The sequence below is a fragment of the Orussus abietinus genome, unplaced genomic scaffold (genome assembly GCF_000612105.2).
Source record: "Orussus abietinus isolate OABI.00-Male unplaced genomic scaffold, Oabi_2.0 scaffold519, whole genome shotgun sequence".
NCBI lineage: Eukaryota > Metazoa > Arthropoda > Insecta > Hymenoptera > Orussidae > Orussus > Orussus abietinus.
Window position 1 is genome coordinate 40,164 of NW_019394665.1, and position 11,843 is coordinate 52,006.

General features: G+C 54.8%; 1 protein-coding gene across 1 annotated transcript; it reads left to right on the forward strand.

Moving 5' to 3' along the window:
• Positions 1–9,441: 9,441 nt before the first annotated feature.
• On the forward strand, positions 9,442–10,153 carry LOC111674050. The gene has a single exon (XM_023432965.1). The coding sequence runs from the start codon at positions 9,647–9,649 to the stop codon at positions 10,016–10,018; it is 372 nt and encodes a 123-aa protein (XP_023288733.1). The 5' UTR covers positions 9,442–9,646; the 3' UTR covers positions 10,019–10,153.
• Positions 10,154–11,843: the final 1,690 nt, after the last annotated feature.

Sequence of the window (11,843 nt, forward strand, 5' to 3'; positions counted from 1 at the left end):
AACCGCAGCGAAGTACGGTATTTGCGCAGCAACGGAAGGCGTTCGGGCCGTCCCCTTGCCCTCTGGTACGCCCGTCTTCGACGGTACGCAAGCTTCTTCACGAGGGTCAGTTTGGCAGTCCACCATGGGTTGGACTTTCTAAATCGCCTGACTAGAGGCATCGACCTGTTGCACGACTCGATAGTTGAGTCGGCCAGTGTCTTAGTCAAGGTCTCCACGTCTTCCGCGGACTCCAGGCCGAGGAACAGCGGACTCCAGGCGGACTCCTGGCGGGCGCGCGCAACCTCTGCGAGGGCAGCAGAGAACCGCTCCCGGTCGGTCCTCCTTACGTTGAACCGCCGAGTCGCGACATCGCCACTATCGCGGCACCCCCCGGGAACCCGTAGCCCGATGTCCACGGCACCGTGGTCGCTGGTGGTCCAGGCAGCCCGGACCTTCCATGAGCTGACGTATTCGCTCATGGCAGTAGTCGCCGGGGTCACGTCGATGTATGAGTGATCCCTTGGCGTCCAGTAGGTCGGGCCTTGGCCAGGGTCGTTGACCACGGTGAGGCCATGCGCCTGGATGAACCAAGCGAGAGCGCGGCCCCTTTCGTCCACCCTCTGGTCCTTACCCCAGAGGGGGTACTTGGCATTGGCATCTAGAGCGACAAGAATTCCCTTCCCCCTCAGCGAACGGAGTCTCATCTCGAGGTGGCTGAGGTGCTTCTCGATCTCTTCACAGTGCTCGAAGTAGTGAGACACCGCGTAGAAGGAGAGGCTTGGAGCCTGCACTTCCACACGAACACAGTGCGTCGTGCTCAGCTGGGGGAGCATGTTAACCTCGAGGTCAGGGTTGCAAACCGCCACAGCAGCCCAGGGGTGTTCCTGGCGCACAGCGGCCATCCTGACCCGAGTGCCTACTACGTAGGAGGTGTGGCTGTCTCTCTGCTTCCGGACGTACGGTTCCTGCAATAGCAGGACGTCCAGTTGATTTTGCGAGATCAGCTCGCACACCTCTCCCATAACTCGAGCTGAACGAGCCGCGTTCAGCTGGAGAACCCTAATTCCCGAGGTTTTTTTTTTGGAGGGAGGGGGAGGTCGCGCGCGGTGTCGATTTCTCGGCTGTCGGAGCTGGCGCGTTCGCTGCTCTGGTTGCGGATCGCTGGGGTAGGGCCTACTTAGTTCGCGGGGACTCTCGTCTGGGATGCGTTTTCTGTTTCCGCGACCGCGCGCCTGGTGGTGCGGGCGTTCCTCACGGCCGGTGCAGCAGGGGTTACCGAGGGAGAATGAGACTCCGTTCGCTGAGGGGGAAGGGAATTCTTGTCGCTCTAGATGCCAATGCCGTCTTCCCTCTGAGGTAAGGACCAGAGGGTGGACGGGAGGGGCCGCGATATCGCGCGGTTCATCCAAGCACATGACCTCACCGTGGTAAACGACTTGAACCAGGGCCCGACCTACTGGATGCCAAGGGGTCAGTCATACATCGACGTGACCCTGACAACTACTAGCATGAGCAAATACGTCAGTTCATGGAAGGTCCGGGCCGGCTGGACTACCAACGTCCACGGTGCCATGGACATCGGGCTGCGGGTGCCCGAGGGGGATCGTGATGGTTGTGTGGAGATCGCTCGCTCCCGACTCGCGCCCCTAGGCCTGGAGTCCGCGGAAGACGCGGAGACCACGACAAAGACCTTGGCGGACCCAATCATCGAGTCCTGCAATAGGCCGTTGCCGAAGGTCAGAAAATATAGAAAGTCCCACCTGTGGTGGATATCCCAACTTACCATCCTGAAGAGGGGCACGTACCGCCTGATACGGGAGTACCAGGGGGCAAGAGGACGGCCTGACCGCTTTCCGCTGCTGCTCAAAAACCGTACTTCGCTGCGTCTGTACAGCCGGGAGGTAAAGAGTACCATGCTCCAGAGCTGGCGGGACTTCATCACGTCGCACGGCAACGCGGAGCCCTGGGGCTCCGCATACAAGCTCCAGACTGGAAAGCACCGCGTTGAGAAAGTGCTCAGCACGATCCGGCGTGGCGGGGGATACACCCTCTTCATTAGGGAGACAGCCGAAGCCCTCCTGCATGCGCATGTCTCAGACGATCTCCTAGGTGAGGACACTCCTGACCAAAGCAAGGTCTGGCGATGTGCACGCATCGCATCGGACACGGCGTGCTCCCCCTTTCACGAAGGAGGAAGTAGGCCGTGTTCTACAGTCCTTCAAGAACCGCAAGGCCCCTGGGCCCGACCTGATCGAGGTCGAAGTGCTCAAGGTGGCCTTGTCCGCCATCCCTGTAGAAATTACGCGCCTCTTCAACGGGTGACTTCGTTGTGGCATCTTTCCCTCTACTTGGATGGTGGGATCCCTCAGCATCCTCCTGAATGGAGAGGAGAAGGAAGAGAAGGACCCGAAATCGTATCGCCCAATTTGCCTCCTCTGCGTCGTAGGTAAACTCTTTGAGAAGCTCCTTAAGCTTCACTTATACCAGACCTTCACGGCGCCGAGAAAGCTATCGGATCGGCAGTTCGGCTTCAGGGCCGGAAGGTCCACCGAGGGCGCAATCGTCGAGCTGCGCCGGCTCATCGATGCTTCTGACAAGAGGTACGCGGTGGGCCGCTCTTCGACATCTCGGGGGAATTCGATGTCTGGTGGCCCCTAGTGTTCTCCGCATTGAAAGCGCGCGCCTGTCCGAGAATGTTTTCGGAGTGCTTCAGAGCTACTTCGACGATCGACGGGTTAAGCTCGCATGGGGTCGAGGCGAGGCCAGCAAGGCGGCGACGAAAGTGTGCCCCCAGGGCTCTGTACTCGGACCCGCATCCTGGAACGACGTCTTCGACGAGTTGCTTAGGCTCCTGCAGGCCCTTCGTGGGAACAACTGCATCGCATACGCGGACCACCTCTTGGTCGTCCTGTGTGCCGATACGCGAAGGGAGCCGTGGCTCTCGGCCAACAGGCCGTGGACCTTGTCCAAAAAGGGTGTAGGTCGGCCAAACTCCAAATTTCGGATCGAAAAACGGAGGCTATCATCCTCAGATGCGACTCTGATAGGAGGGCCCCAGGAGGAAGATGAGGAGGAGCTGGATCCGACTGAAAGAGGAGAACCGCCGGCGCAGCGAAGGCGGACATCTCGCGAAGACCCCCGACCATTAAGCTCGGCTCGTCGAACGTTAGGTTCAACAGTAGGGTGAGGTACCTAGACAGGGGCATGGGGAAGTCAACTTCCCACTGCCAGTTCCTCAGCGAGAAGGTCGGCTCGCTTTTCAGTAACTTAGGTAATCTCGCAGGGGCCGTGTGGTGTATGGGATGGGGGGCGTACTCGGTCGTGTACCGGGGCCTCTTCGCCCCGATCGTGGCATACGCCGCGGTGGGGTGGGCGGACCCTTGCACGGACGGCGACATGCGTACCCTTTGGGCTCTGTAGCGCCAGGCGTTGATCCCGGTGGTGCGCTATCATCGCACCGCCTCAAGGGACGCGCTGTGCATGGTCACGAGGGCTACCCCCATAGAGATCCTCCTCAAGGAGGAGGCGGCACTCTTCCACCACCGACCGGAAGAGGTCGCCACGCTCGGCGAAACGGTCGTGCAGCCAGAGGACAAAACAGCCGTCACCAAACTTAAGGCTGTTTCAGTTAGATTGTGGCAAGCCCAGTGGAACTCATCCACCAAGGGACGCATAACGTACGCGTTTTTCCCAGACGTGGAGACCAGGCTCCGGGATCGATGTGTCGCGCCCTCCTATTATATGACGCAGCTCCTCACCGGACCCGGTACTTTCGGAACGCGCCTTACTGCGCTCGGTCTGGCCCCGGTGGGCGACTGCGTTTGTGGGCAGGCCGATGACGTCGGGCACGTCCTGCTCCGCTGTCCACGATTCGCTCCGCAGAGGGAAGCGCTGTCGGAGCTCGGCAGTGGGGCGGGCTGTCCCGCGGCGGCGCGCCTCTTGGTCGCGACGGCGGAGGCCTTTTTGCCCTGCTCGCCGACTTCTGTAAGGAGGTCCTTTGGCTAACGGACGATTAGGCACTTCATGGCACCAGGTCGTCTAGGCCGTCGGGACGTCGGATCCGGCGGGTGCGGGGCCGCTGGCCCGCAAGCTTCGCGGACCACCCGCAGTCTCGGGCGGTTACGGGGGACTCGGCGCGGTCACAACGACAATGCGCGCAGGCGTACGAGATCGAAGCGCCGGGGGTGTACCTCCTCGTGGTTCTCCGTGGGCGCGGCCGCGGACGGTTCGGGATATTCGTCCCCCAGGACAGACGCGGCCGCGGCTAAACCACGCCTACCCGCTCGCTCGCGGGTGCGCGTGTGATTTTTCCGGATCCGTTCCCCGAAGCGGTAGCCGCTGGATGATGGCGGGAGCACCCTGCCGTTTACGGCAGCGCGTGTGCTCAAACGGGCGAGGCAGCGCAGGCTCGGTGCGGGATTCAACCCCCGTGCCGGGTAGGTACAATGAATGTCCCTATCTACTAGTTCCGAGCAAACACTCATGGCGAACGGACGTACGGGAGTGACGCTCCGCGATTATCGAGGCTTCTGCGCTGAAATTCTGAGTGAATCGGGATAAATTCAGCACCATCGTGTGCGGAACTGAATTCCGAATTGAGTTGTTTGCCTGTTTTGTTTAAACAATGCAGTGAAAGGTGAGTAAAGTGCAGAAACGAGGACGCCGAGGCGACTTGACGCGTCGGTCGACTGCGTATGCGCGGGGCCGCCGGCCGTGAAACTCGGTGCGTCTTCAACTCGCGGTCGTTTAGATAGTTTTAAACTTAAAAATACGCGGCTATGCTTAGATTAAGCGCTAGATTCTAGCATTTATAACGGTGCGAATCAAATTGAAATCGGACCGAAATTAAAAAAGTTACACCGCGAAAACCGAATTCGAGAAGTCAATACTGACGAGCGCGAGCCGTAAACGCGAATATGTCGGCCCCCGGTTGTGCAATCGTGGAATAAATTAGGCCAAGGTGCGCGGCACAAAAACCCGAGCAATTTGGTGTTAAGTTTATTAAAATCGGAGTGAAAACAAAATTTTAGGATCGTTGAAACTTCACTTTCGGCGTCAGTGCGCGCGGACCGACGCCAGGCGTATAATTGGGCGAGAAGTCGTCCGATCAGGGCGGGCGGGTACCACGCGACGCGCCGCGTAAAAACGCGCTGATTGGTGTGTGCTCGTCCTGATCGGGCACATAAAAACAGAGGAAACGCGAAAAACTGGAAACGTTAAACAAAAAATCCAAGATGGCGGCCGCCCGCCATCTTGGCTAGGTGCCGCGTCACGTAGGTCACCTCGTATACGGGTACACGTGGGAACGTAAAAAGGGATATCTCGGCTCCGGATAATCATACCGCAATAAATCGAGCACGAGCGAGTTCGTGGCGAAATACGCTTCACAAAGAAATGTGGCGCGTGCGCGAGGGCCGTCCGGTTCGGGAATTACCGCATAGAATGCGGGCCGACTCGGCGGCGGTCTCGCAACGCTCCGTGATGTCACGGGTACCGATCCGTGCGCTTATACACGGGCGCGCATAAACGCGAATAACTCGACAGCGGAGTATCTTAAACATACGTGCAAGGGCTTGTTTTAATCGAGGAAAGGAGCTCTTTAAGCCCAAAGACAAATTAATCGCAAGGACCCAAGCGACAAGAACCTGAGTGCGCGCGAGTACCACGGGGCATCAGGCGCTGCCGCGGTGGCGTCTGAAGAAAAAGAGCACAAGGACGCGGGGAATGAAAGAAGACCCCAAGGACGAGGACTGAAAACTCCAGAGTTTTCGGGGGACCTCGTCCGCCGAGTTAGACGCCTCAATGTCCTGCACTCGGAAAATCGCGGACAGAAAGACAGTTACGGGGCCGGATACCTTCTTCGAGAAAAAAAGAAGAAGAAAGGAAAAAAAGGGAGATCCAGCGACAAACCCGCATCGAGGCGACGGAGGAGGAGGAGGAACTCGAAACCATCCCTGGCACCGAGACGGACGAGAAATGGACGAAGGACTTCCCAAAAACCGCGAAGAAGAAAACGCTGCGCCAGAGGACGGACACGAAGATCAACACCATGCAGGTAACCGTAGACTCGTCGAAGAGACGGTACTCTCCTGAGGTCAGCACAGAGGAGACAGATGCCGCGACGAAAAAGGCCCCGAAACTGATTCTCGTGGTACAACTTGATCGAAAGGAAGCCGCGCTGCCCGACATTAAAAAGGAACCCGAGGCACAACACAACGGAACCGAGACAACGGAACGAGACGCGAAAAGTCCCGCAACTCAACCCATAAGCGCGGCGCCTTGAAACCGAGAATTGATGCGGGAAGGGACGTGCGCGATTATCGCGGGGAATGAGGCCGGGAAAAGCGCGGATGAAATACTCGCGTATTGCCTCGACGAATCGAGGAAAATTGGAAAAACCTAAACGGCGTACATAATAGCGCGCGTAAATGTAATGACGGGGACGATCCGCAATCTCCTCGTTAGAAATAGTTACCTCGAGGGCCGCCACAGGGGGGGGGCACACATGGGCCGACCGCTCCTGCAGCCGCGTGGGCCGCCCAGCCTGCGCCGCGACCGCGAAGTTTTGCGGGCGTGGTAGGGAAGCCGGCGGCGAGAACCGCGCGTGTCATTGCCGCGGCGGCTGAAGCGCCTAAGCGCCACGAGGTCCGGATTCGACCGCAACGGGCGGCAGAGGACGCTGATTGCGAGAATACCAAAAAATTTCGTTCGTCGATCCGCAGACGACCGGAATAGGCATAAAAGGTATGAGGAAAACTCGCGACGGCGTGATTATTATCGAAACGGTGACCGACGATGGAGTTAAAACCTTCACCAAGAATCGCGTGCTCCGGGAGGCGGGACTCTCCGTTGAGAGGCCAACGCGCGACAGGCCGAGAATCATCGTTTACAATGTTCCGAGGTCTGCCCCGGAAAAGAACCTCGTGGAATCGCTGAGATCCCAGAACCTGGAGAGCATGGGGACCGAGAAAGCCAATAGAAATATCAGATTCGCGTACATCACTGGCAAGCGTGAGGGAGAGACGTACAACGCGGTCTTAAAGGTCGCCCCGGCGATGCGCGCGCGAATTCTTGGGAGAAACAGGCTATATGTAGGCTGGAACTTCTGTAGAGTAACCAATTTTGGTCAGATTTCGAGGTGCTATAAATGTCACGCATACGGCCACGTGGCCAAATACAGTAAAGTGGAGGCCGAAATTTGTGGCCATTGTGCAAATGCCAGACACTCCCATAAGGAGTGCCCGAATAAAAGTAAAACCGCGGCCTGCGTAAATTGCAAAAAGGCAGGAAAATCGTCCGCGCATGCATCCAACGACCGGAAATGTCCAGCCCACGTAGCGGCGTTAGAACGGCGGGCATTCCAGATCAATTTTAATAGCTAAAAGAAGCAGAGCGAAACGAGCGGCAGCGAAAAACTCCGAGTGCTGCAAATCAACATGCAGCGCTCGCGATTCGCGAAAAGCAAAGTGGCACGGAGGCTGCTCGCAGACAGCGCCGACGTCGTGCTTGTACAGGAACCATATAATACACTAGGGAAATTTCATGGCATCGGCCTGAAGAATATAGTAATAACGGATGGTAACGCGGAGGAACCTGTGCAGGCCGCAATCGTTGTGGGCGGCGACGCGTACACGGTGCTTAAGGTGTCACACCTCTATACCACGCACACCGTGTGCGTGCAAATTATAGGGGAATTCGGGAACCTCTACCCCGTCAGCAGTTACTTCCAATTCTCGGAGGGAACCGCTCGAGGTATCGCGGAGCTCGAACAGAAACTAAACAAGCTTAGGGGCGAACGAATTCTCATCGCGGCGGACGTCAATGCGCGGTTCTCTCTATGGTACAATAAACCGCGAAACGCGCCGGAAGGGAGACGGCCTCAACAACGCAGCGCGGAAATCGAAAGCTTCATTATGCTCCTCATCGTCATAGGGCTACTCGTGCTCAACTCGCCCGAGAGACCCGCAACGTACCTGAGTAAGAGCACGTACCAGGCCGAGAGGGACCTCGCCCTCAAAGCTGAAAAAAAGGTAGAATACCACCGTCTCGCTCGAAATTATAAAAACAAGCTGTCGCCGCGGCGCGGAACACGAGCTGGAGAGAGTTCGTCTCAAAGTCCGGGAGCCACGAACCGTGGGGCATCCCTTGCCGGGCCGCGACGAGAAGAATTAGAATCCAGACCGCGATATCAACGGTTAAAACAGGCGCGACAAACACGGTCAAGTTGCGGGAGAATGCCGAAACTCTCCTTCGAGCTCTCATACCGGACGACACCGAGGAAAACGAGACGCCGGAACACGGGGAAATAAGAAGAGAGGCTGCACTCCCGTCCATGGGCGGAACGTCGTCCCCCTTCGGTGAACGCGAGCTAATAAAGGCGACCTTGACCCACGAGAATAGGAAAAGCCCCGGACTTGACGGCATCGAGGACGAAATAGCCAAGCACCACGTCCAGGTCATGCCCACGAATGTGCTCTCGCTGTACAACGCATGCCTGAGAAACGGTAAATTTCCCGATTGGTTGACAGTCGGTTTAGTCTGTGTCATACCGAAGGGCGGTAACAAACCCAAGGGAGAAGGTAAGTCGTACAGGTCAATCTGCTTATTGCCTGTTCTTGGAAAACTCCTCGGAAAACTCGTCGTGGGAACGCTAAGGCCAATCCCAGCGGCGGGCGGAAGGGAGTCGGACAGGCAGTTCGGATTTAACACGTTGACGCCGGCGCGGATATTCGCGGTCCGTTCCGTGCGGCGGCACTTGAACTAGCGGTCCGCCCCATGGGGCAGCGCGGCACCAAATTATACTGTTCAATGCTTGCGCCCTAATACCCACTAGCTGATTCGAATAGACCGAATTTCCAAAATTCTCACGTGGCCCGCGAGTGGTCTGGCCTGCCGATAGGACCCATGGTGGCCAGTCGCATGGATTGGGGAAAAACCCTAATTCGTTTTTTATGGCCATAAGCCCGGTCGACGGGCAAACGATGCATATGGTCAATGTCGTACTAGGAAAAAGAAATAGTCGTGAGTTTGTCGTAAATTATGTTGAGTGCGAGCGGCGATTTCGTCGAACCTACGACTGACGATTTCCAGGCGGCCAGGCACCGAGGCCCCAATAGTATTTGGTTTCCTGGGCCGCTGACAAAAGATATATTGCCGGGTTAAGTGGCCGAGGACTGTCGCGTGGTTTTCCAGAGATCGGTTTGTTTTTCTTTGGAAAATCGCGGGCCTCGGGGTGGGCTTTAGTTGGGCGAACATTGACCCGCCTCTGGATCTTCGGCGGCCCAATTAGAAGTATAGGGCCGCCCACGCATAATGGAGAAAATTTGTGACTTTTTGGGGAACGAATACGCCCCAGTCGACACTTTTTGAATATATAGTGCGTGACCTAGTAATCAGGGACCATTATCGAGCATTTAGACGACGACGTGAGTTTGACTGACAATGAGTTTAGAGTTGACGGCAAGAGAGAAAGAGTACTGTTAGTGTGCAAGTATTCTGTGTGAAGTGCCTATGAGGTGCGAGGTCAGTAGAGTTCTGACATAACGAATTATCTGAGCAGACATTTCTTTCGGTAAGTGTAACGGTAGTAAAAAGTTTCTTTCCTTCTAAAAAGGCGGTTAGCATTTTTCATTTTTAATTTTTGCCCATCTAAATATTAGATACAATGGATATGGAATTCAGTGATTCGTCTGATGAATCCGTATCTGGAATCATGCGAAAGAGACGAAGAAATAGAATACTTTCATCATCACCATCGGACATGGCAACTGATAGAAATACCACGGAGGAAGAAGTTTGGGAGTCTGATGTGGAGGAACAAGATGATGATGCAGAATGGCGAGAAATAGCAGAAAAATCTGCATCAGAGGAAGAGTATTCGGAAGAAGAAGAGCTACTGATCAAAGAGACGAACTGCGATGATCCTGTTGCATTATATAAATTGTTCTTCACGAACGAGATATTGGACATCATCGTTGAAGAGACGAACAGATACGCTGTACAGTGCATAGTGAATGCGGCATATGGCAGGAGATAACATCAACAAGCATGGAACCCCGTTACAAAAAGTGAATTGAATACCTTTATTGGTATTTTGCTTATTATGGGTGTAGTGCAGGTACCTGAAATTCGATTATATTGGTCCGAAAAGGCGATGTATGCGAATGCGCGTATAAAGAAAGAGCCCGATCCATCGGCCAAGATAACCCAGCGAATATTCGGGTCGGGCTTCCCCATCTATCGGCCCGTACTAGCTCGCCGGCCTTCTTTTTATGGACGATGGGGCCGGCCCCCAACCCGCACCCGGATACCCGGGACACGNACCGATGATTAAAAATTTCGTCCACTGCAATTTCGACTCAACAATAGCTCCAAGAGAAATAGTTGCTTATCATACAACATCAGACAACGATGCAATTACATATCGTGTCACAGATGACTTTCAATCTACTCCAGCCGCTATCTCCGAAGACGAAGATGTATTACAACCGATTCGACGTATAACTCGCACGACCCGATCGAAAACGCGTCGTAGCACCACTCCATTATAAACTCATAGAATAAGTTTCAAAATGTAAAGAAATCATGTGTTCAGATTTATTCATTTATTCCTTTTTGTATGTAATTTATCCGTTAATTATAAGATTATGTAAAGGATTGTATGAATATCTATAATCATAGTACCTAAGAAATTTCTCTATTGAATGTTATTCGTTTAAATCTAGTATACTTAGAAATTTTGGTTACATAAGGATTTAATTGTCGAGTAACTCTCCAATCTTAAGGAGGGAGGTGTTGGATGACGCGCCTAAAAGCAACCAATCGTCATCATTATCTATTAGTTTACGCATCTAAAGTCTAAGTATATTCTTAAGAAATACGATCCAAACCAGCTCCTTGCCCTCATTTATCCTTATCCTTGTCCACAATGAGTCTAGGAACTGACCCGAAACCTTCGATCGGATAACATCCCATGATTTTCCCGAATTACCAAGAAAGCAAGATTATCCATGCATTTCCCTAGAATACCGATTATTCCTACCCAAATTTTCCGACCAATCACTAAAGAGAATTCCTTTCCGAACCTACAATCCAACCAATAAGCTTCTAGATTTTTACGTGATCCTACGAGATCGAAAGCATTAAATAAGACTAGAATAGACATCAGAGAGGGTAGAACTAAGAACGAAGCAGAGCAGTCTCCTCCAGAAGCGTCGAACTACCGCCTAAGTTCCTACCGGATTCGAAGTTGTAAAGCAGTCCTGAAATAAAAGTAATTTTATCGCTGCAACACCGGAATCCAACAGCTAGCCGGATCGAGGCTTCCGCGAGGCACTCCCTGGAAGCCGCTTGACCCCGCCCGTTGCCCGCAGGGAACCCCGAGGAGGTCCCTCCCCTACACCCACGTGGTTCGAGCATTCGTGCAAGGCACCAGTTGAGACGTAATGCTACAGCGTAGTTTGACGAGCTTTCCAGGCTAGGTCGGATGGGAGCCCGATCCATCGGCCAAGATAACCCAGCGAATATTCGGGTCGGGCTTCCCCATCTATCGGCCCGTAATAGCTCGCCGGCCTTCTTTTTATGGCCGATGGGGCCGGCCCCCAACCCGCACCCGGATACCCGGGACACGGGACGGGTTACTCAACACACCCCGGCCGTCCGGTCGAGGGGTATTCCCACGACGGGGGCCACCTGTCGCCGGGAACTGTAGGGGGAACGAGAGTGCGATCAAACTCCGCAGAGCGAGCATCTCTCGCGGTTCCCTAGTAGCCATTTGCCGTTTCGTTGCGGACCCATGGACGTCCGCATCCACCTCCACCACGAGGATGTTTACGGATGGCCCTGTCATTTGACATATCAGG

Excerpts from the sequence above, each read along its gene's own strand:
- LOC111674050 (XM_023432965.1), top strand. The coding sequence starts at position 9,647 with ATGGATATGGAATTCAGTGATTCGTCTGATGAATCCGTATCTGGAATC.